General features: G+C 40.3%; 1 protein-coding gene across 1 annotated transcript in view; it reads right to left on the reverse strand.

Annotated features, from left to right (window-relative positions):
• Window positions 1–641: 641 nt before the first annotated feature.
• chchd6b (coiled-coil-helix-coiled-coil-helix domain containing 6b) overlaps window positions 642–26,342 on the reverse strand; it is a 52,652-nt gene continuing 26,951 nt past the window's right edge. Inside the window, exons 6-8 of the mRNA XM_080891604.1 lie at window positions 25,799–25,869; window positions 14,143–14,278; window positions 642–799 (exon numbers count right to left, since the gene is read on the reverse strand). Of these exons, the coding sequence (XP_080747730.1) occupies window positions 776–799; window positions 14,143–14,278; window positions 25,799–25,869 (231 nt within the window). The 3' untranslated portion in view covers window positions 642–775. The remainder of the gene's footprint in view (window positions 800–14,142; window positions 14,279–25,798; window positions 25,870–26,342) is intronic.

Raw genomic sequence — 26,342 nt, forward strand, 5'->3', positions numbered from 1 at the left:
AGCTCTGTGTGCTGACCTTCAGGGTTATCTGGAAGGTTCCTCCACACCTTGCTGCTAGCACGAACCCCTGCTGTCACCATGGAAACACAGCTAGCAGGGACAATGTGTGCCCCGTCCGGTGTGTTGCTCATGTGTACACATTCACCTATATGTGATGACACTTACAGGTTCGGTACAGCGCAAAAGCGCGCACGCACGCACACACACACACACACACACACACACACACACACACACACACACACACACACACACACTCTAATTGGTGCATGCTTCAGTATTCATCTGTCCTCCAATTCATTTATCCCTCATTTCCTTCACTCTCCTTTCGCTTCTCCCTCTTAATGAAACCATGCACACAGTGCACAATAAGCCCTTGGGCCTGCACAGCATTGTCAGAAGGGTGCACACGACCCCATTTCCAGTAGTGGAACCATTATTAGCATGCTGTGACAAGAGACAGCCATTCACCACAACACACACACACACGATACAAACCTGCAGTTTCATCACCACTGGATCACTGGGATTTATTTCACAGACAGCGGGAATGTGCTGGCACAACGTGACCGTAAATCAACACATCGTACACGCTGGAGTGACAAGTCAAGATAATACACTCAAAAACCAAGTAGGATGAGTTTTTATTTACGTATTTATTGATATGGCTAAATTAATGGACGGATTGATAGAAAGGGAAGCAAAAACAAACAACAAAAACAGGACAGACTTGACATGCACTCTTCCTTCAGATCTCCTCCATTTCTTGACTTTCTCAACCATGATTCGTCAGAGTGCTCTGGAAAACGGGGGGGGGGTATGACAAGGGAGTGGAAAAAGAAGAACAACTGTCAAATAATACATTTACTTTGCTAGAATCCAAAAGACAAGTAAGTGAAAATAAAATAAACAATAAAAGGTGAATCAAATGGACCATTACGGCAAGGCTGGGATGGTCAGTTTGGTAAAGTAAATCCGTTGGGCATCTTTCTTTGCCTTTAGACAACAATTCTGATGGCAAAAGAGCCAAACGGGACAGGCCAAAAAAAAAAAAAAAAAAAAAAAAAAAAAAAAGACAAGTAAGAGAAACCAGGATGCATCATGGGAAATCTATTCCCTACTATAAACAAACTAGCCTGATGATGGATGATCAATATACAAAGAACAGTACCACATTAAATACCTAAACATCTTAAAATATCTGGAACTTAACGCAGAAAATTACAGTTCCAGCTAACAACTTTGGGGACACGATCATCTTTCTAGTCTGGAGAATATCAATGATTACCCAGAGATATGGATTTGTATGGAATTTTCTTTAAACAATAATCCATTTTTAAAACTAAATTAGATTTCTAAGTGTCAACGTATCCCAAATAGTGTCAAGAACATGTCATCACAATGATGCACAAAAAGTACACATCCGTATTTTGTAAGCAGAGCTTATTTATTCTGCTTTTAACCTTCTTTCGAAAGGTAAACAAAATTCATTCAGGTAGCTGCCAAGTGGTGGAAGACATAACTATATTTACTTTCTCAATATGATGGATCCAAAGTTGTGTAGAAAAAACAAAAGAACAAAAATGCAACCTATTTTTTGTTTCACTGGACTGGAGATGTCAACAGCCCTCGGGATAACGGGCTAATGCTAAGACAAGCTTCTGCAGAAGGTCTGACCTCTGCAGGAACGTGTTTAGCCTGTAGCTACTTTCACTGCTGCTAAACTACATTTAGAAAAATGGGAAACAATGTAAAGACAAACACAGTTCCAGTAAATGTCTTCGCCACCAAAGTCTAAAACTCATACTGGTCTTTACAAAGCTAGCTGGACAAGAACACACACACACACACACACACGCACACACACACACACACACACAGGTTCTAATCCAGTGAATCAGAGTAGCTGCAGGGAAGGTCTAAAGTGGTTTATTGCTACAGTAGACCTACACTTGACATACTTTAGCCACACTCATAACAGGTGATTTTTTGGGGATTTGCTGTGCAGCCCAAGAGCTGCAACAGGCACTTGAACAGAAGACAATCTGCAGAGGCTGAAGATGTCATCGTAATTTATCTGATTTTACTCATTTTCATTCTGTCATCAAGAGCACTGGATCATATTTGCTTGGTGCCTGTTAATATAGACCATTCCACAGCAGCACACACACACAAAATACGATTTTTCTCTTGGTGTAGCATGCAGTTTGGAGCGGTTTCTTATTGGATTCTTACTTTCAGTACCAGATGGTGACGTTTATCCCACCCCAAGAAGAATTATCGCCTAAAAGCAGAACAATATATTGTGATATTAGCACAGCGACTGTACTTAATAGTTGCCAAGTAAGAACCAGTCTCATGGTTTAATAATTTAGAGGACACCTCATTTTGGAACCAAGCAGCGAAAAGATTAAATGGGGGATGAAGAATAGCAGCCTTGGAGATTTACTCTGTATCAAAATACTTTCCAAGTGACCTGGCAGTCTCTTGAAATAAGATTATTAAGTACTGTCTTTATACGTTTACACAGAGTTACACTTGTAGCTAATTTTGTTTCGGAAAGCCAATTTACTATGGGGTTACACTGAACTCCTCTAGCGTAAATACACATCCAAACACACAGTTGCAGGAAGAGACGCGGGGCAACACAGGGTTAGTGAAGCATTAGCTTGACGCTGCTGGGTGTGCTAGTTGGCATGCTAACTACCCCTGTGCTCGGCTGGCAGGCAGATATGCTGGCGGGCAGGTTAGCTGTTCACTTGCCAAGTGCATCCGAGGGCATCGCAGCCTGTGCCTTTGAATTGGAGATGAGCGGCAAATGTGACAAGGGGATTTAGCTTTACTGTTCCACTCACGTTCTGAGATATAAAGGGGGACAGTGTGTGTCTGCATGTGTGCGTGAAAACTCACTATTTGTGTGAAAGCGGCTGTTTATGCGAGCAGGAGTTGATGCATACACCAGTGTGCGTGTGCGCGTGCGCGCGTGGCGAGAGGGGTGTTGGTGTTGCCACACTCTTACACAGCACTGTGACGGAACATTATGCCTAATGCATAGTGTATGAAGTAGTTCCTGAATTTCAAACTGACCCCTGGCACCCCCCACAGTACACACAGTTCAATTTGGTGCCCCAGGTCTAAATTTGGACTGCCGCCATCCTCACTTGGATAATTTAAAGACAGGAAAAGCTTTTCATGCACAAAACTGTGGGCAGCAAGGGCAGCCAAATATTCTAGCTCAAGGTCTGTGCTGAGGTTTAGACATACACCAGCTGCCGGTTTATTAGGTACACTGAGCTAATGTATTCTAATGCAGCTATACTGGAAAAAAAATCCTACCCTTTACAAAGGTTTTAATGTTGCCTTATGGATGTGTTCCTCAAGAATCTGTGCTAGATTGGAAAACTATAGCTTCACACCTGGAGACTGAGCTGTGGTTTGCCTTGATCTTTATCTTTTATGCTTTCTATTCACCAGCACTGAAAGTTTAAAGTTGACTTTACCATCACTGTAAATCTGTCTGTCATAATTAGATTTAATATTCACAAAAACATGGATTCACACAAAGACAGAGACAACATACAGTCACACAAACGCATGTTTTCTTCCACCTGCCAGTTTCTGTCCAATTAGCGAGCAGTTTGAGGAGTAGATCGTTGCGTTTGTTGGCTGCGAATCAACTTTGAACGTCAAAAAGGCACAGAAGCAACGCTGTGCACACCGTGCGCGTGTTCACACTTCCACAGTTTTAAGCTAACAGGCAACATGGAGACAGTGGACACACGCGTAAGCATCTGCAGCACACAGAAGAGGAGCCTCACTCACTCGCTCACTTGTTTCTTCTCTGCAAAAAACAAAAATAATAGACAAGCAGAAAATCAATAACTGTCTCCTCTGCTCAGTGCTAACAGCACTCAGTTCTCTCCCTCTCTCAGGAGGGACAGAGACAGTTGCCAGGCAGAACTGTCAATCAGATACTCACAGTGGACGTGGCTATGACTGCTTTATAAACACACAGCGATTCACTCATTACCCAGTCAGTACGACAGCCACACACTCCATTAGTCAATCCAGGAAGCCTCCAGTGCAGTTAGTCAGCTGGTTGGTTACACGTGTAAGAACATTAAATTGTTTTGTTGGTGGTGGGCGGGGTTGCACCGGAAACAAGTTGCAAAAACAATGCTTACATTGTGCCTTTTAAAATGATATGGCGGCACACTGGTTATCAAATAATGCTTACTTACACAACCGTGTGACTCTTTTGGAGTTGTGTTTCCAGTTTTAGAGTTTCTGTTGTGGGTTATATTAACCAGTGAGGCAAATGTGGCACACTTTAAGCTGGGAGCCACGCAAAAGAGTCCCAAATCCAATCAGGGTGCTTCATAAATGAAAGCCTTGAGAGGTATTGATAAGACACCAATATCATAACTATGATATTGTTGGTAAATGATGAACTTTGATCAGTTCTGCATCATGATCACTGAAAGCTTCACAGATTTCCACTCTTAGCAAATAATCAAAGTTTCAAGGTGAACTTCACGGGGCGAGTACAGAATCACTAAAAGGTTCTCTCTCAGTCTTTCTTTTGGTTTATAGTTGTTAAAGAAACAAACTCCCTGACACTTTGAATTCATTTGATGATTTCTTTTTCACTGTTATGCAGAAAAATAGTTTCTAAACCAAACATGTCAACATTCCTTTGGAACAGCATTTTATTATCCAGTATCTTTGATTCTGATTAATGACTGCAAACATTAAATAGAGGATTATTTAAGTCGATAATGGTAGTCACACTCTGAAATTAAAGAGCTCCCCAGTCCTCATATAGCAAGTCTCTTTTGTCACAATTTACACTGACACGTTATTTTTAGCCAAATGAAATAAGACACGTGGCAGCTGAAACCTGGCAAAGGGGGGGGGGGGCGGGCAAGGATCGATGGCATGTTGGTGATTGCGGTCCGTGGAGTGTAGCAGCATGGAAGACATGTTTGGCTGGATGCTGATGGAGTGTTTCTATAGGCTTGAGAGACAGGCACATGGTGGGGTGGGTAGGTGGGAGTGGAGGGGATATAGGGGAGGGACACGAGAGAGACCAGCTAATCTTTATGTGGCCTGTGCGTTCATGGGGCGGTCGCCTTGGAGATGATGGATGTGAAGGAGAGATGGAATGGAAGGAGGTAAAAGGGTGAAAGAGAAAGACAGTCATAAAAAGACAGAAATATGTGCCTGTGTGTATGAGAATGTGACACACACACACGCAAAATTACATGAATGTGTTCTCACAAGCAAGCAGGAGCTATAATCAATGTAAGAGCAAAACTAGGACTCTATAAAAATGATATTAATAACAGGGATAATACAGTATAAAGAACTGACTGGGTCTATATACGAGTGTGCCTGCATGAGTGCACATATAAAAGAGTGTGTGTGTGTGTGTGTGTGTTGGAGCAAACCGCTGCTGAAGAGTGGCTGCGTTATCAGATTAGAGTTAGCAGGCAGGCCAAGGCTCACAGTGGGGCTCACCACCTGCTACTACTGATAGTCATGCAAAAAACAAAAAAAGACAAAAACAAACACGCGTGCGCATACACACACCACACTACTATTTCCTTGTGTGCTTTTAATTTTACCATCTTTATGCTTTTTCCTCACTCTCACAATAGTGACTGACACAGCTTCCTCCTCTTTTCCTTTTCCCTACTTCAACCCTTCCATTCCTTCCACTGACAGAGTCGTCCTATCTACATTTTGTCTATCATCCACTCTTTCCTTCTGTATCGCTCTCTTACAGTTTTCAATGAACCCTTTCTCACTGACAGCCATGTGTAAGCCTCTTCCTCTACCAGCTTCTTTTCTTTCATCAGTCTCCATCCATTACCCTGGTGACGGGCACCTTTCTCTTCCATCTCAAACACTCATCCACGTTCTTATCTTTTTTGTTGTTGTTGTTTTTAGCTGAAAAACACACAAAAAAACCCAAACAGACAACTTCATCATTGCAGCCCGAACATGTCCGGAAGAGATTTTCTTCTTGCCAGAATTACCTGCAGGTGAAATACGAGGGAGAAGCAGAGGGAAGTAGTCTGCCAGCGCTAGAGCCATCCTGTTCTTTTCCCTAGCAAAGGAGGTCTACGCTGAATGTAGTCTTGAGAGGTACTTAAGATGCTGCTGGCACTACATTTAGAAATGGACAGCTACTTGAAGTAAGTGAATTTGTGGTTCAAAGTGGCATGTGTGGAAAACGTCAACTAAAATGTTTGGAAACGGGAGGGATTGTGCTACACAGATGCACAAATATGCTACACAAATAAGCACTCAGATGACAAATCTGATAAGAGATGCAAATAAACATGCAAACATACAACATCCTGCACTGCACCATCGTCATGTTATTATATTACTAATATCTTTTTGAAGCCAGCTGGAAGCTTGTGTAGCATTCCAACTGGCTTGGTGTGGGAATAGTTTTCTCTTTGTTAATCTTATTTGCTGACACAAGGCAAATCAACTAATAATATAAATCTCCCCCATAATGATGTGCCAAGTTTAACTTCTAACTGCCAACAGAAAAAGGCATGGAGAAAACAAACAATTAAAAAAAATTATGCTAAAATATTATTTACAAGTGGAGACTTGCACACAGTCACCGCATATTTTATCAGGTACACCTTCTTACTGGCTTGCTTCCACTTCTGCCTTCGGAACTGCCTTAATTGTGGCATAGATTCAACAAGATGCTGGGAACACTGGTTAAAGATTTTGGTCCATATTGATATGATAGCTTCACATAGCTGCTGCACATTTGTGAGGAACACATGCATAATGCAAATTTCCCATTCCACCACATCCCAGAGGTGCTCTATTAGATTAAGATCTGGTCACAAATATAACCGTGGTATAGTAAACTCATTGTCATGTTCAAGAAACCATTTTGATAAGCTGCATGTTATTCTTGGATGCGGTTATAGGACCGGCTTTAAAATCGCATGACAAAAATATCATACACATTAAAAAAAACTGAATCACCAACGTAGCCTGGACAACATTTGCTAGTTAGATGAAGTCAGCTATCTCATCGTAGCATATTTATATGCATATTTATAATTATACGCTTCTTGGAGTGAGTGCATACACTCATGAAGTTTAGTAACTTCAGGTCACTGCAACAAGCCCAGGTACAGTTTACCGACGGATGGGTGCAGGACCTTGAAATGCACCGTGTAGAACGAAAGACCATCGTACGTATCATAAGTTTACCGGTCTCACAAATTGTCGTCATAAATACACATTCGTTAACCGTTTATTAATATAACCTTTGAGCTCAACGGTAATTAATTAGTAGTGGAAATAATTTCTGGTAGCATCGTGGAAATAATTTCTGGTAGCATCACAGAAATGTAGCAGTGACAATAATACTGTATGCTGTAATCGTACTGGGCAATTAGTGATACAAAAAACCTGTTTTATCCTGTGAATAAAAGTATATGTTTTTGTCAATGTACCATAATAACAGAAGCGAAACGCAATATTGTGTCAGGACAATTCACTATTTATGCACAATAAATAAAGGAGCATAGCGCGACAATTTCTGTTCAGTGCCAGACTTACTTGTAACCTATATCACCAATTATGTAATGAAAATGACGCATTAACTACAACAGCAGACTGACCTTCGTGTAAATGCTTGGAGCAGACTAACCTGTGAGCTGGAGTGTTCTGGGACGTTATATTTGATCTTTGAATGGCTGCAATCCAGGCCATCCGTCGCGTCTTTGTTACTTCGGAAACATGGCTCGAACAATTTCTCTTCAACGTCGTAATCCGATAACAACCGATCTCTTTACCCGTCGGCTTCCCGTGGCTGTCATGCGACCGGCTATTGCAGTTAATAATACAACAGCTTCTTGACATTTTTGTGTTTCTTTTTATCGCTGTATAACTGATTTTAATTGAAAGCCTGCGTGCGCTAGTACCGCTTGCCACGAGTTCCCAGAATCCTTTGCGGTTCTACCCGTGAATGACGTCACATTTTCAATCTCTATATAATATGCATGTTAAATTTTATATTTGGGGTAAAATATCAAGTCTTTTCAAGTAAACCGGTTCAAGTCCAATTCAAGTCCCAAGTCATTGGTGTAAAAGTCCAAGTCAAGTCACAAGTCTTAGAACATTTTTTCAAGTCAAGTCTAAAGTCATAAAATTAATGACTCGAGTCTGACTCGAGTCCAAGTCATGTGACTCGAGTCCACACCTCTGCCATTCTCTGTAAATCCTAGAAATGGTTATACACATCTGGCGCCAACAACCATGCCCTGTTCAAAGCAACTTTGTAACCACACAGAGAATACTAATTATGACAGGTTTGTGGGACCTTTGTTGTCTAAGCTAGCAGGTATTGTGCACTATACCAATCTCTGCATTTTATTATGTTACACCTGCCCAAATGTGCAGGAGGCATGTTTATTGTATGTGAACCATGTTCGTGTGTTTTCAGACTTGCTGTTATGAATAGAGATTATATTTGAATTGGTGCTGGATGGAGAGTTTTCTAGCCTTGGAGACCAGGGCCTGCTCATTCATATCAACACATCAGAGCAGACAAAAATCCACGGACTGAAGACCAGCAGGTTCAAGTGGGTTAAGTATGTGACATGCAACAGAAAGTGTGGTGATATGATATTGTTAGCCCAGGCTGATTGTATTAAATAGGGCAACAATAGCATTAGCATTCTGCACTAGTTGGCACTGAAACCTTGGAGTACTGCAGAAGAGGAGGGGTGACAATTATTGTAAGTGGTGGGTTGACAAATGTTTATTCTTGAATATGACTTTGAGGATGGCTGTGTTTTGTTTTCCTCTGAAGGAGGTTGAATGCGAGACTAGATCATGAAAACCAAAAATTCTCAGACTATTCGGTGGGCTTGTGCTCATGCAAACACACACAGATGCTTAGAATATAGAAATTTTGCAATGGAAATGTCTATATACAGTAATGACAAAATATGAGACGGATATTGTCACACGAAAGACAGACAAAATGCTCAGAGCTTCATGATAACGTAGGGCCTTGGTGAGCTGACATTTACCCTGTACTCCTCACACATACACGCACTCAGTGGGTTCCATATGCATGACAATGGCCCGAGCTGAGACACTGACAGGAGAGGGACAGGGGAGTGATAGCAGAGAGGAGGTGAAAGGCCATATCCTGAACCAACTGTCTTTAATAGATGGCAGAGGGTAGAATGTGTGAAAAATGTGTATGTGTGTGCATCCATGCATGAATCATAAAACATAAAAGAACCTCTGAGTGACATAAGGAAGGCTGTGCCGCTGCAGATAGTGAGTTGGGTGGACTTCAAGTGAGAGACAGAAAAAATTGAGATAGATACTCTAGTGATGTTCAGATCAAGACTCTGACAGAAAAGACAGATAAGCAAGCCACTGGTTTTATTGGCAGATTGATTGGCAAGCATAGACACTCCAATTGAGAGTAACAGAAATATATGGCAGCGTCTACATGAATAAACTCTTGGAAAGTCATGTGAGTCACTCTCAGCTCTGTGGAATTGACAGGATTGACCACTAAATCGTATGAGCCTACTGCTGATGTACACAAATGTGAACTTTGCTTACACGAGTGTTTGGTGGACAACAAAAATAACTAAGATTTAGCTTTTAGGCAGACACGTGCTATTCAATAGCTGTCATGCTTCAGAAAGAAAGAGCCAAAAGAGAGAAAACGATGATGTGTGAACCAGAAGGTATCCACTTCAGGCAACGAGTAATTTGTCAGAAAAATACAGCTTTCTCCCTTTAATCATAGGGAAGAATGTGTCTGCTTCTGAAAATCCTTACAAGCAAATGCAGATAACAAAAGAACAGAGCCTTTAAGCTGTCTGGAGGTTTTCACCAGGCTAAAAGCTTTGCTGCCTATTGAGCAGTTGTGTTATTGTTGCACCGCAGAGAACAAAAAAAAAAAAATCACTGCATCCAAATGTTGCATGTCTTTTTTTAATTTCTATTTTATCAGGCTATGAAAGCCAGTTTACTCTGCTCGTTAATTCAAACAAAAATCTCTGTAAACCAACATCTCAAAAATATGATGTATCAGTCATTCACTCAAGGAGGAAAAACTGTTTTTTTAAATTACAAAATTATGAAGGATAACAGATTTGAGACATTTCCCAAATGATGCATCCAATTTAGAAATCACACATTATGTAAAAGCTGGTTGAAAATTGGAGATTTTCTTGTGACAGTCTTTTTCAAGTATTTCCTGGAGCAATAAATAGAATTTTCTAAAACATGTCCTATTCCGATTTTTTAAAAAGTAAAAAACATCAGTTTCCCTTTACAACAACAGGAGCAAGCACAGGCACTAGCTCTATTATTAACAGTCTCAACCATAACAAAACATTTTCTCCAGGGTCTATAGAACATTATATTTCATAATGAAATATGATGCAGTGCTCTCTCTAATGACTAAATCTGCAGTGCATATTGCTCCCTGTTGACCCTTTTCCACCTGGAGCAAATGCTGAACCTTTTGCTGGTGAAACGCTCGTCCAAGTGCTCTGCTCTGCCAAGCTGCTGGCCCTGTCAGATCCATTTACACACAAGCAGACTGGACAGCTGTCGGCATGACCAGAGGGGTCTTGGGAGAACCCACTTATTTCTTTTCATTAAGGCTGACTGATCAGGGGGCTCTGCTGGGAGGTCTACTCATCTACCCTCTCTTTTATACTTCATTTGGGCATCATTCCAAACGTAGTCTAACCCAGCATTACTAAATAGCTCCATAAAAACTCAGAAAACACCAAGTTCTATAAAACGGATAATTCCTGGACAGAGGTCTGTGATCAAAAGACAATTTTAAAATTAGTTTTCGCGTGCACATTACACTCAATCTGCACTCCAGATTCCAAAACTAAGTGAAACTTGAGTTTTATTGTTTTAACAGTTTCAAAGTGTGAACATAGACTGACAAATTAAATTATATCAGATTAGATATTAACATTTTCTGTTTGCACTGAGGGATATTTTAGGATTAGTTTAATCTTAAAGAACAATAAACAAAAATCTGAGGATCCTAAGCTAAGTACCTGCAGTGTAAGGAATGCTTCTTTTTCGCAATTTATAAAACAGATCACTTTGCTTTCAGGTTTTACAGTAGGCTATGCAAAGGGAGACTGGTTTGAATCCCGTGTGTAGCCAAAAGTCTGCACTTATATGAAGCACTTCCACATACCTGTGCTCATCTTGTTGGGGAAGTTTTGGAACAGACAGGTAGAGGGAGGGGAACTTTTCCGCCTACTGGAGCTTTATGAGAAATGTATTAATGATGGGCGAATATATTGATAAATTTGTGCATGATGTCACCTCACAGTATAACAATCGACCAGGGCCTTTTTCCACAGGGGGTTTATACAATATTGCACTTTTCACTCCAGGTACTCCTGCTACCTCAAACAGTCCAAAGGCATGCGCATTAAGTCCACTGGTGATTCTAAACTAAACACATGTGAATGTAGCATGTGTTGTTGTGTGTCTCTGTGCAGTGGATTGGTAATCTGGCCAGGGTGTGTCCGGCCTGTTGCCCTATAGTGGCTGAGATGGGCTCCAGCCCCCCTCAAATCCTCAAACTCTGATTTGGATAAGTAGTAAAGAAAATGATGGATGTTGTGTTGCAAACTATCTCACAGCCATTTAAAGCTAAAGCTGAATAAATAAACACAGAGTACAGTAACTATTACCTCCACTAGAATAACTAGCAAGCATGCACTGGTCCCTCACATAAAATCTTTGTTTGAAACCTTTTTCCTGGATTCATTACTACTACTACTTTCACTGGCGCCATCTGTCCATTATCAGTGCTCCCTCCCTGCTAGTAACCCTAATGCAATGTGTAATTACTTGCTAAAGTTTACTTGCCGTATTAGCCAAATTAGTGATTTTTTATCCCCATGTATGAAATATGCAAAGTGTCTCCCCAGGGGTGGGTTTAGGATGAGGCAAACATACATAGTCAGACCTGAATAAGATGTAAGAGAGCTCCACGGGCAGCAGTGCAGAACAGAGCTAAACACCGGTTAATGTGACAATGTGTTCAGCGAAAAAAGCTTTAATATGGCAACCATGGAGGATGGTGACTAAAAGAAAAAGGGGGGATCAATCACAACAGCACCAGGAAAAGATCCACGGATGAACAGATAATATAGAAGATGGGTGGATAAGGGAAGCGGGAAGGAAAAAAGGATATCCTAATACATGACAAAATATTAGATGGAGATAGTTTAAGGCCACGCTTACATATGGAATCTTTTAGGTTTCCATATTTCTAGTTTAAATCCAGAAACATTTATATGGCTTTTTACGCGTCAGCTTGGGATAGAAATCTCAAAAGTCTTAAAGGTCAAACTGAAAAGCCCAGCATCTTCAAACGAGTAGTACAGGTTACTCTTTAAAAGAAAGATTTAATCTGTTAGATTATCCCTATAAAGAAAGGTTAGACAGAGAAGATGTCAGTGATAAAATGTCCTGATTCGAAACTGGTTTTTCAAGTAAGAAAGCAAAAAACTGAAATAAAGCAGCACCCTAGTATAAAATTAAATCTGGGATATAGTATAAAGTGATTCAAAAACGTGGCCAATAGTGGCAAATTCAGAGATCTAAAACTATATTTAGGACAAAATGAACTATGTTGTGTTTATCTACATCAGTCAAATCCATCCTCTTTCTACCAAGATGAAAGTTAGGAACTTTTTATTTCTCTTCAATATAAAACAGTATAAATGTATGGGCACAGTGCTGATGTGCTTTATATAGACTGGATCTTTGCCTTTCATTCATTTGCCCTTTAAGCTGCCTTCTTTCAGCCTCCGTAGTGTTTTCTCCTTCATTTTCCATTCACAGTCAAAGATCTGCCTAATTGGATATGAATTAAAACTCGGCCGGCTTCAAAGAAAACAAAAACTGTTTGGCTTTATTGTGCAGTACCGTCTATTCTTTAAAAAAACAAACACTTCCTATGAGAATTTATATAGCACATGCATACAAACACTGGTCTAATATACAAACTCAAATGCACTGTATTTCCTCAAAGAGCTACATCCCAATAGCAAGCTGATCTTTTGAACCAGTTTAAAAAGACTGATTGCTTTTATTGTGAGCCTTTGCTTTGCTTTTATCAACCGTTTAAACTGCCAAATTCACCAATTGTTGTTTTGTGGCTTTTATCTACTTTGGAGCCGTATCAGTGCATTTTGTCATGATAATAATGTGCAAATTGGCCCATTCATTATTGTTTTTTTGATGGAGAAATTGGCTAAAATAAGCACTTTGTAGATAAGCATAGGGTCTGAACACTATTTGCAAAAGCATCTGCAGAAAACAGAATGCATTTCAATGCACTGAATGCCAAAACTGATTTTAATACACTAATAATGGTGTAATCTTCCTATCAGAAAGTCCCCAAACACAGTGCACGCCTGGTGACTTATAAATCCGCTCAATGAGCACGTTGTATTGATTTAACTTTCTACTCGAAGTGTCAAAGTAACAAACACGTAGATGGTGATTCTCAGAAGTTAACTGATTCTGTGCAGGTACTGAAGGGATTCTTTGTCTCTGCACCCTTCTGGTCCACTGTCAGTCTGGCTGTCAAACTCCTAGGTCTGACTCATTCAAGCCAGCCTTCTCTCTCGTCTTCACGGGGGGAAGAAGGCTTTAAAAATATGTCCTTATGTGTCCCTCACTCAAAATATGGAATAAAGGAAAATAAACAAGAGTTTGTTGATGGTAACGCTCTGACCTTTATTTTGCTAAAACTCAACTTGGATCCTTTTTTATTGTCGTTTTTGTTGTGTGCAAGGAACTTTTTTTTCTTCTTCTTTTTTTCTTCTGGCAAGCCAGGAAAAAAAAAAACCCCCGAATAACAACAACAACTTTGAAAACCACAGCTTTAAAAAAAAAAAAAAGGGACGTTGGTACATCTCTCAAAGGAAATTTGAGGGGAATGAATGATAAGAGAAACTATTTAGAGCAACACAAACTGCACTCTAATACGCCGAATTAAGCAAACCTTCGACTAAATATCACATGCAAAAGATACTAAAGCTGACAAAGATGACTTCTGTGCCCTACCTTCTTTGCTTGATGGACACAGGTCATGTATTGTTTGGCCAGGCTGGAGCAGTGGAGAGTCTCCTGTGGATTTTCCTTGTAGCACTCGAGCACCTTGGCCTGCAGCTCAGCGCACAGATATTCAGTATGTTGGGGTCTAGAAACACACAGAGAGAAGGAAAAGCTCAAATCTGCTTGCCAACATCACCGCCCCCACCCACCAGGACCAGAGATCAAGGTTGTAAATGCTACTATGTGAACTCAAGATAGTAAAGTCAGTTCAGCTGCAATAGAAATAGAAGTTGTCACACATGAGAAACACAAAGCTGTAGCGTCTGTTTGTCGAAACACTGATTCAGATAATCAGGAAAATAACTACCAAAACAGTTGTTATTTCCAACTGTGATTGCTTAATGGAAATTTCAACCACAGCCACACAGACGAGGTCAAAGGAAATGAGCGCTGGCGGGTGTGATTCCTTTAAGTTCAGCTTGCTTTTAGCAATAACAGCTTCTGTTTGGTGTAAGTACATACGATGAGCAAACAAACCAAAAAACAACAACAACAAAAAAAAGAAAAGAAAAGCGAGACTGTTTGTGGTTTGTTTTAGTCGCAGTTGAAGTAGCTAAGATAGTTTCAAAGGCTTTAAGGTGCAGCTTGTGGAGAGATGAATAATGCATCAACAAAGCAGCTTAGGAGTCAAAGTCAAACTTTCTCTTTTCTTTTTATCTGACTCACACGTACAGTACATGTGTGTAGAGAAAAGCACACAATCGAAACCGCAGCCACGAAATACGAGATCGGCACATACGCACGTGCACTAACGCGCATACAGGTAGCGAATGCTAATCCTATAAGAGGGTAATCTTTGAGTGCTCTGTTGCTCGTGGTAATTTACCTGCTGTTGTGACAAGAACTTGCAACTGGAAGGACTGGGATATGGATATGTACGCGCACATACGTGCACGCACGGGAATACATGAACACAAAGACGCTTAATCAATCCATGATGCCCATTTCGGTTTTTGGTTAACATCAACCACTTTTCTGTTCAGCTTTGTCAGTTTGTTTTTAAAGAGGGCCTTCAAGAACTAAGAAGCTGGGCCATGTGGTGACCCCGTCTCTTCTTTCCATTAACTGATATCCTTGTTGCCATTGTGAGTTTTTTGTGTTGCTATAGTAAGTAAAGCCTTGTGTTGTTCAGTATTAGTAGTACCTTCACAGATGCAGAGGCTGACCATATGTCATACACCCTGGCTTTTGCAGCAACAAGATGATCTTTTAGATGATTTTGATCTTTTTTAATAAATTGTTTAATAGCATGATTGAGTATTAACTTGAATTTACTGATGTAGCTCCTGTTTGCATTAACAGTAGTTTCAAGAAAGCTCAGTCCTTGCAGAAATGTGTCCATTTTAATGCAGTGCTGCCATGATCACTGCCATTCAGTATTTGTTGTCATTGTAAATTTTGGTTACTTTTTGTGAGATTCTCTGATATCATTTAAGAGTATTACTTTCTATAGATGATACATTTGCAAATTCTTTGCAGTTGTAAGTTGACAAACATTGTTTTAAAATTGCCTAAAAATCTTGCTGGGTTATTTTTCACAGCATAGAATGCAATAAAATATATCAGAAGAGAAAATGAGAAAATAGAATTAAGAGAAAGGACTGAAATGGAATTTAAGTGAAAAAATTAGGACCGGAATACAGATTAGAGTCAAATTGAAGTAGAATAAAATATGCGAATTGAAAAAAAGCTCACCTCAAAACCAATTCAATAGTTTCACTCGGGCATTTGATCATGTTAAATGATATGCAGTGAAATTTCATGGAATTATTTTATTATTGCATTTCCAATTGTTAGTCATGATTATTCTTTACTGTCTTGAGGTGAGATTTGTTTCCCACTGCTCTCTCCAAGATCAAGCATGAACTTTAAGCCTGAACTAGAATAGAACAGAGTAAAACAGAACAGAATAGACTAAAATAGGAATTCTCTCTGCTCTGTGACTCCAAACAAGACCTACTGTAGGTATTTATAATCCAAACTTTTCTTGGGTACAGACCCCAGCTAAACTATCTCAATCATCACAGCTTAACATACTATAAATGTCTAATCTACCTCATGATGTCATATATGATGGTAGTTTTTCTGCCTTTAAAATAAGAGACAGAACAGAACTTCTAAGTTTGATAAGGAGGCACGTTTTCCATCACTTCAAATAAACCATCTGACATGATGGGGCATGCCTTTTATTTTTTGGGAAGCTGACCACTTGGTATTCATGTGCACGATCATGCATGTGCACACACACACACACACACACATACAGAACTGCAGTCATGCCACCGCAGAAAGCAATTACGGAATCATGCATCCTTTACATATGAATGAGCTCAGCAGTCCCTGCCTTCACTGACAAATACACACAATAAGCCTGAGTGCATGTGTGTGTGTGTGTGTGTGTGTGCGCGCGTGCGTGCGTGCGTGTGTTGATCTGTACCTTGTGAATGCACTGCATGTGTGTCCATGAGATAAACCGTGTGCACAAACAAGACTGCGGGAGAAGTTTCTCTGCACTGGTATGTGTATTGTGTAGTCCCAGTGTCTGTGGCTCTGTGTGTGTGTGTGCGCTTCCGTGTGCAGTGGAGGGTAGAGCGACAGGATTAAATAAATCACTGGTGGAGAGAATATTCATGAAAAGAGAAGTGAATGCAACCTGGGAGAGAGAAGGGGGAGAGAGAGAGAGCAGGAGAGAGAATGTGACAGTGATGTATTAAATGACAAATAGCCCTTGCAGCGTGCATGGACGAACAGTAGCCCAGTAGCAATCATCATAATCTGCATTTAACCTCTGCCACATCATGTGGTGCCGTGCCACTCGGCGCCGAGGAAGAAGGGTAAATCTTTTATGTGATGTGACCATTCCACATTAATTTGGTACAGAGATGTTGATGTGTGGGGACAGAAATGGTCAGCTTCTAGGTATTCGTACTATTGCACAGAAAATGTAAATTATGCTATTGTGGTAAAAATCAGCAGCTTGGGCTTTCAATCACCTGATTACATTATAAGATTGGCTGGTGTTTAACTTGAGAGCATCTCGAGAGCTGGTCGGCATTGTGAATTCCTCCCCAAGAATAGCAGATAACAGCAACAATAACCACAAGGTCTTAATCCAAACCCAAGAAAAGAAAATCATCCTTTTTTTCTATTCAACAAGAGGAACTTTTTGATAGCGTGTGTTTTAATAATGGAATCTGAAGCAGAAAATTGCCTCTGCTAATCTGCACCAACTGCCTTGTTTGACTGAAATTAAAGGTGAGCTCTTATTAAAAAAAAAAAAAAAGCTAGTCTGATAGCCAACTTTTGCAGGGAAAAAGAAGCAAAATAACACTCCAATTGCTTTCTGTCTGTGACGTTTTGCATAAATACGTGCAGCACTGAGGGGGAAAGATTAGGCTCAAATCGTTAAAGTTTCTCATTATTTTTTTGTCTCACCTTGGCAGTGTGCGGCTTTTATGAAGAAAGCTCAAGTTCTGGTCTGCTGCAAAGCATGACACTGGGGAATTAGGCAATAAGAAGAAAAAGAGAAGATCATAAGGACACCGCTTTTTATTGTTCTCCGTGTCTGAGATGGTACTGCTTGTGTTTGTGCGTGTGTGTGATGTGTGTGAATGGTTATTAATGCATGATGACAAGGATTTGGTTTCATTTAAAGAAGCAGCCGAGGCATTGTACTTTTGGTTTTTAATATTACGCTGAGTGGAGAGGAAGAGAAGAGAGGATCAAAGATGTCATGGCTGGGGTGAGATCAAAAGAAATGGCAGAGCATGCATCGTGTATTGTTGGAGGCTTTGTCAAGCTTTTATTAAACTGCCATATGGATAACACTCGCAACATTGTGGTTCGGCAGAAATCTTACTTTGAGATCACATCAAATTAGAGCTGCAGACTTAGCTACAGCTTGTGAGGTGTCTAATGCCTGACTAAATTCAGTAACTTTGATTATTCTGGTAGTCGTAATAATCACTTATCCTACCTTTGCAAAGTGTGCAGCAATCCTTAAGTCCTAAGCTCACTTCACATGATATGACACCAGCCCAAAACTTTACCAAGTTTAATCTCAACTCCTGCGAACACACAAAGTCTTCATCTCAAATCTAGAACAACCCAAAGACTGAAGACAGACAGAACTCTCCCTTTATCTTCATATGCTGACAGATGAAATGCTGAAGGCAGATAAGGACGTAGGATAAAAAATTCGCACTCTGTTGGCCTGGCTGATTGATCCCCGCCAACCTCTTTGTGGGAATACAGGGAGAGAAAGATGGGAGTGGATAAGGACAGTGTTTCATTAAAACAGGTGAAATGCTGGAACAAGATAAGAGGCGCATGTGCACGTGTGTTTGTGTGACATCTCATCACTGATAACTTTTCAATCAGGAAAACTTGCGCTTGGACGACTCACTCGAGTTAGGAATGATAGGGGACTGCTATCGCCTTCCATCACTCTCCCTTCTATCAACAGTTTCAATTCCAGTTTGGTGCCGTATCATTTGTCCTTTTCTTTTAACAACTACACTTCCCCTTAAAAACAGTGTAGCTTTTAAGCACAGAATACAAATCGCATCAAAGCCTGAGCATATTATTTCTGCACGGTAAAATACAATCTAGAACATGATTTCATAATTTGCCTCTCAGTGAGGCGACATGCTCTTTGTTCCCCTTCCATTAGCATCAGGTAATCTTTAGATCATTAAATAATTTGCTGGTTCAGCATGTTCTTATGCAAGGTCCCAATGCTCCCCCCCCCCAAAAAATGATACTGATATCAATGAGATTTTTGCCTTGTTAGTTTTTTTCTAGGCAGCATGGTGGCACGGTGGTTAGCACTGTTGCCGCACAGCAAGAAGGTCCTGAGTTCAATTCCAACATCAGGCCGGGGTCTTTCTGTGTGGAGTTTGCATGTTCTCCCCGTGTTTGCGTGGGTTCCCTCCGGGTACTCCGGCTTCCTCCCACCGTCCAAAGACATGCAGCTTGTGGGGATAGGTTAATTGGACAATCCAAATTGTCACTAGGTGTGAATGTGCGAATGAATGTGAGTGCAAATGGTTGTTTGTCCCTGTGTGTTGGCCCTGCGACAGACTGGCGACCTGTTCAGGGTGTACCCCGCCTCTCGCCCTATGACAGCTGGGATAGGCTCCAGCGCCCCCCGCGACCCTGAAAAGGATAAGCGGAAGTGAATGAATGGATGGATGGATGGATAGTTTTTTTTCCCCTACATACAGGAATTTTTAGGCCAAAAAAAAAAATGCACTTTAATATCAATATGCCAAAGATCACATTAACTTAACTCTAATACACATCTTTGCTTATTAAACACACACATCAGGTTATTGACTATACTGTATGCTTACATACCTAGTCACTCCACAAAGGGCCTGTGCTGAAATTCTGCTCATCATATCAAGCAGAAAATCATTTAAATCAATGCACTATTACTATTAATATTGCAACAATTACTCTTCATCTTCTCATTCTTATTTTGAAACTATATTCTATATAGTTAATAAAATTGTATTGTGTCCATCATCAGCTGGCCCTACAGTAACAGGTAGAGGGATGTTTCTTCTGTAGTGACACACGTGGTGGGTCCAATTCGGCAGATAGAAAATATTTCCTACATAAAACCACTCACAACAAGGCCTGTGGAATTTCCTTTTAATAGAGCCGTGACATGATACCTGAAAAGAGACATATTACCGTTTAGTCCCATTAGATTGAATAAAAGGCATACTTTCCTACAGCCACTACCTCCCAAGCTGGGCAAGTTTTATCAAAACAGTCTAGACAGTTAGACAGAACTAACACTAACCAGTAGAAAAATATGCACATTTAATTTAGGGGTAATCTGCTCCTCTGAGTTTCTGGCATATGAGTTGATCCCTGAAGACCTCAAGAAATGTGAATAAATGTAATGGTGTAACTATTACCCTAATGGTTGGAATGACAAGAGTTGTTAAGATAAACCTGTCTAAAACCTCACCTATCTAATTTACTCCATTAATAAATGAGTCCTGTAAACTTGTACAATTGTGTTTCTTCATATGCTTTTAGAGGCAGTCAAAAAGGCAGAGTGTCTAAGTGACTGCAGCCTTCTGTCCTCATGGTAAATCTCTGCCGGTTCAAATGGTAAATGGTAAATGGCCTGTATTTATATAGCGCTTTTTTACTAGTCCCTAAGGACCCCAAAGCGCTTTACATATCCAGTCATCCACCCATTCACACACACATTCACACACTGGTGATGGCAAGCTACATTGTAGCCACAGCCACCCTGGGGCGCACTGACAGAGGCGAGGCTGCCGGACACTGGCGCCACCGGGCCCTCTGACCACCACCAGTAGGCAACGGGTGAAGTGTCTTGCCCAAGGACACAACGACCGAGACTGTCCGAGCCGGGGCTCGAACCGGCAACCTTCCGATTACAAGGTTCAAGGCGCCGACAGGTCCTGTCTCGTGTAATGACTAGCAGTCTATTGCTTTGGACGGCACAGAGATCCTTACAGTAAGCTACCTGTCTGTTTCATTAATTGGACATGGAAGACACACACACACACACACACACACACACACACACACACACACACACACACACACACACACACACACACACACACACACACACACACACACACACACACACACACACACACACACACACACACACACACACACACACACAATAAAGTAGATAAAAGCATGCTTTCATCTGAGTTTGTTCTAACTACAAACTGTGAGCAGTTACTTTATGATGAATCCAGACATCCACCTGAGGTTTGCAAAGGTTCTGTCTTTGCTAACACTTTGAGAGTAACAAGTTTTTTTTAAGAGGATTAATGGATTTTTAGATCTTAAGGTAAGCTTGACTGCAATGTTGTGGGTCTCTACAGAAAAGCATTTTGAGGGAATATGGGTAGTCAGATACCCCAAGGCAAGGCTAATGGATTAACTCCTCTAAATAACCTCATGTTGTTGGGCAAAGCAAGTAGAAGATGACACTGGATAACATTTTACCGTTCGCTATGTCGCCACATGAGAATAACGTTTTACAGTCAACATCTCAGGGGCTTCCATCTTTTTGCTCTGCTTTTATGAAAGTAGCCACCTCAAGTCTGAGAGGCTGCTTTTAGCATTAGCGTTTGCACTTAAACTATTTGGGGTCATTCCTAGAATCAAAGCTGAGAACCAGAAAGAAAAAAATGGTACGGCTGAACAAGTCAATAAACAAGGGAAATGGTGGTGTTCTTAACTTCTCTAGACTACTGTTCCTGATTTCAGCCTCCCTAAGTGTATTTATAGGGCTCTGTGGTTCGCCCAAATCTTTCCATCAGGTAGCCATGGTTACTAGTGTAGGTAAATAACTCGTGATCAAGTAGCAACCTCAAGGGCTAAAAAAGAGACATGAAAAGTGCTAAAAACTGCAGTCCATTTTATAGCCATGTGAGGCTATCTATGTTTAAACTGCATTGAGATGAAAAGTTGGTGTGGTCAATCCGGTGCACAGGTGTCCTGCTCTGCTATTAATTGTACTAAAACAGACTTTAAGGAGTCAGCTATCCAGGCTTCATTTTAAAATTAGGAAACTGTTACAATAAGATGGAGAGATGCTAAATCAGAGACACAGACCTTCCCTAAAAAAGAAAGAAAAAAAGAAAAGAAGACATATTGTAACTACATAGCATGTTAGACAGTGCTGAATCCCCGAGTGCTCGCCCCTCCTTTCAGCGGTGGGTAAATAGAATAATTACTGGGTGGTCAGTGTAGTGTGAAACGACAGCGTGACCACAGCACAATGAAACACTGCCCAAATGCTGACAGAACATGATGAGCACATGGCTGCCTGAATACAAAGTGTGCCTGTATTGGTGGCAGAGATAGAAAGGCGGAAAAGGAGTGAAAGTTTGTGTGCCGCACTGAAAAAAAGCAATAGAAACACATTGTGGTGGGACTAAATGCTATGCCTTTGGCAAACTTGTGCTGAAGTGATCTCCTAACCTCTTCCATGCAGCCGTAGACAATAGCAAATCCCTGCTAATGTAATCATTTGGACGAAATTTTAGACTTGAATTGTTTGCCGCTGAATTCAGTGGACCAGGTGCAAGAAAATGGCAATGTTGTGGATGAGGTCACTGCCAGTACAAAGCCAGAAAAGAGACCAAGCAACTTTTTCTTTCTGCCGTTTCTAAAAGTGAAATAAACTGTGTGCTACTGCTCTATACAACGTAACAATAAACACAACAACTAGTACTACAAAGGTAAAGTATAAAAGCTGTATGGAAATACATTATTGTAAAGGAGATGGAAATTTGAATATTTTCTCTTCAAGGTAACAGAAAATGGTGACAATGATGACAAATAAATAATTTTCAATGTAGGAAATGACAGCTGCATTCAAATACAAACAACACTGTAGAAGGTTTGGTGCCATTACACTAACCAACCACCCACTAATGACTTTCGTCACAAACTTGCTCTACCTTTACTATCCAGGTTCCAGGTTTCAGACTGATCCATTAAATGATAGTAATCATTAAGTATGTGCACACTGGAAACAAAGTGGAAGAAGAAAGAATGTTTACTCAATAATAAAACCAACTTATTACAGAACAGTTCAAAGACTTGAACTGTTCTGTAGTAGGGTTATCATTTTAGCACTGCTTCTGTAAAACCCTGATACTGGCACCTCCTAAATTACAATTTTGTCTTGTTAATGGTCCGTTTTTACACGTTTATTATAATTATGTACAAAAAGACATCAGGGTACAGACCGAAAAGTATGTGTTAATGGAAACCAAAAGGAAAACAGCTCTCTGACAAAAAATTGGAAAGAAGTGAGAACAAGTATTATGGAGGGGCATAAATTAGAAATGCTCAGATGCTCTGGCAGTGCAGGTGTGGTGGTGGTGGCGGCTCAGTGTTGAATCAAACTGACATGATTTTTTTGACAGGACTGAAATCACTGTTGTCCCAGGAGAGCACCACTGTGTCTAGCAAAGTCACAGCATTTCTGTTTGCCTTGGAGCAGACCAGGCTGGTGGCTATTAGAGACCGTCACGATCCCATCCCCCCACCACAAAAACAAAAACGTGTGCGGACAGAGAAGTTCCAATGTGCTACATTAATGCACACTTATCAGCCACTTTGCTGGGTATACCTGTTGAACTGCTTGTTAACACAAATGTCTAATTAGCCAGAGTGAGATAAATTAGAAATGAGATTGAAAAACCGATGGAAGCGTCAGGCTGGAGGGACCCGCTGATTAGGCTCTTCATTTATGGAATGCATTATAAATATCTGCTTTGGGAAATCTCTCCAGCAGACGCAATCCATTGATCTGCACATGTGCAGAAGAAGCCGTGATGAAACAGAGTAGATGTTTCTGATATTGTAGATAAATACATTCACTGGCAACTTTTTAGGTACATCTGCTTGACTGCCGATTAACGCAAATATCTCATCAGATAGTCGTCAGCAAGTCAATGCATGTAGGCAGGCAGGCAGGCAGGCAGGATGACCTGTTAAAGTTTGAATGAATGAGGAAGAAAGGTGATTTAAGAGACTTTGAATTTGACATAGCTGTTGGTGCCAGACAGCCTGGTCTGAGTATTTCAGAAACTGCTGATCAACCTGGATTTTCTTGCACAACCATTTCTAGGGTTGATCTAAAAAAGAGAATATTACCAGGGAGTTTCTGTTCTGTGGACCAAAATGTTTTGTGTCAGAGGTCAGAGGATAATGGCCAGACTGCTTATAGCTAACAGAAGGGCAACAGTAACTAAAAACACAACAAAACAAAACACGTCTGACAACCAACATCTTCCGAAGAGCATCTCTAAATCCACAACCCATCACAACCGTGAAGCAGATGAGGTACAGCACCAGAAGACCACACTGGGTGCCACTCCTGTCAGCTGACAACTGGTAAATTGAGGCTACAAATCCAGGTTACAAAAGATTCAAAAACACTGATTGATCTCCTACACTACTTGAAAACATACCATTAAACTGGTATAATTCAGGTTGCTGTTGTTAGTTTAATGGTGGGAAGATATTTTCGTTAGGTTTCCTAGTAGCTGAGCATTGTTTAAATGCCACAACCTACTTGAGTATTATTGTTGACCCCTTTTTATGACCACCGTGCACACATCCTCTGGTGACTGCTTCCGGCAGGTAACACATGTCACAAAGCTCAGACCATCTCAAACTGGTTTCTTGAACATAACAATAAGATCACTGTACTTAATCCAATAGAGCACCTTTGGGATGTGGTTGAACGCGAGATTTGAATCATGGATGCGTAGCCAATAAATCTGCAGCATATGCATGATATGACTGACGCTGTCAATATGGACCAAAATCTTTGAGGAATGTTTCCAGCACCTTGTTGAATCTATGCCATGAAGGACTAAGTCAGTTTTGAAGGCAAACGGGAGTCTAACCCCATACCTAACAGTTGCAAGTGGAAATGAGCCTATGTCATTGTACAAATCTACACATCAGTCAGGTATTCATAGTAGAAATATGTGTAATCTTCAACATTTAAATGCCTTCAAATAATTCAAACTGGAATTCTATTCATGTGAAGGACTCCTGCTTCCAAACAGCTCTACTTGTAGACCATCAGATCAGAGAACAACTCCTAAAAGCTTTGAGGATAATGTGTGCGCCTGTCTGGATTAACAGTGATTTTTTTCCCCCTAGCCACTCTCCAATGGTCCCAGGGCCTCAGAATTAACTTTGTACCACGCTAAATATTCCCATCTTCATTTGATTATGAAAATTCAGTGTTAGATGCAGCCCAAAAAGAAAAAGAAATTCAGTTGTATTTTTTCACAGTACAGTAACACATGAAAGTGAGATTTCAAAGAAACAACCGAGAAGCTTAAACAAAGGCAAGAAAAGCAAACATAAAAGGTATGAAAAGATATGTTTACTTTATTCACTGTGCCAAATCTAGAACTGAAAAGTAAAGACAACATCTCGCAGCAATATCTAGACATTGTTTTGTTCTGATATTCATCCATCGTAAAGGTAAAATGGTAAAAATGGCCTGTGATTTAAAGCTAATACAAAATTAAGGATCCATTTTTTTAATTTAAAAAAATCCATGTATATTCCCACGTATTTTAAAACAGGAAACATTACCTTATTATCAAGAGAGGAATATCAATTGATATGGTAATTAGAGATTTTTTGTCACAATAATATTATGGAGGCAACATGAAGTGATAATAGCAAATTATCACCCAGCCTCTCCACTATGTGTGGATAAGTGCCAAGCAGCAGGGAGTCTAGTGTTCACATTAACAGCATACCAATGTCGCAAATAGCCTTTACACCTTTACACAAGCACATCTGCTTTCTGACAACTTCCCAGTGCATCTTCCATTTAAATTTGGAGGGCTAGCATAGAGCAAAGAAATCAGATGTGAATCTCAGTAGATCATTTAAAGGTGTATTTAAAAAAAAAACCTGATGCAAAATAGCAAAAAACAATCTAGAAATGAAATGAGTGAAAAATAAATACTGAGTAAGCAAGCAAGTAGCAGTGTAGCAGGTTCTTTGACCAAAACATAGTGTTACAAAGATAATACAGAATATTTACCGGATTCGAGCCTCAGCTTTAGTAGCTGCCTGGTTGTACTGTTCAGCCGTCTCCTTGTAGTTTTCAAAACTCTGCAGGCAAATAGACAAAGTAAGAAATACGAGAATGAATTCAACAGTGTTTCATGGCTCAAAAAAAAGCTTCTACGGAGGCTGCATTTAATGATACTAGAACTTGTTTCCAAGGCTTAGTATAACTTAATGTTCAGATCACACAATTACAAAACAGAAAAATCAAAACAGACTACATTAAAGTCCCCAAATCAAGTGCCATGAATTATAATCTACATAATTTTACCACAATTACAACTACCTTTTCCAATTTAGTACAAGCTTTAAAAGCCAGCAACGATAAGAAAAATGCATAAAACAACATTGGAAAATGTCACATTCATTAAATTAGTGACCTTTGAATTTTACAGCCTGCTTACAAATCTGAATGTTGATAGTCTGTTAGTACTTCGTGTTTTTCTTTCTCTCATGTGACAAACTGTGGCATTTAAATAAAGTTACATCACAAATTGATCTTGTAACTAGAGCCAGGT

The sequence above is a fragment of the Rhamphochromis sp. 'chilingali' genome (assembly GCF_963969265.1).
Source record: "Rhamphochromis sp. 'chilingali' genome assembly, chromosome: 9".
In the NCBI taxonomy this organism is placed as follows: domain Eukaryota; kingdom Metazoa; phylum Chordata; class Actinopteri; order Cichliformes; family Cichlidae; genus Rhamphochromis; species Rhamphochromis sp. 'chilingali'.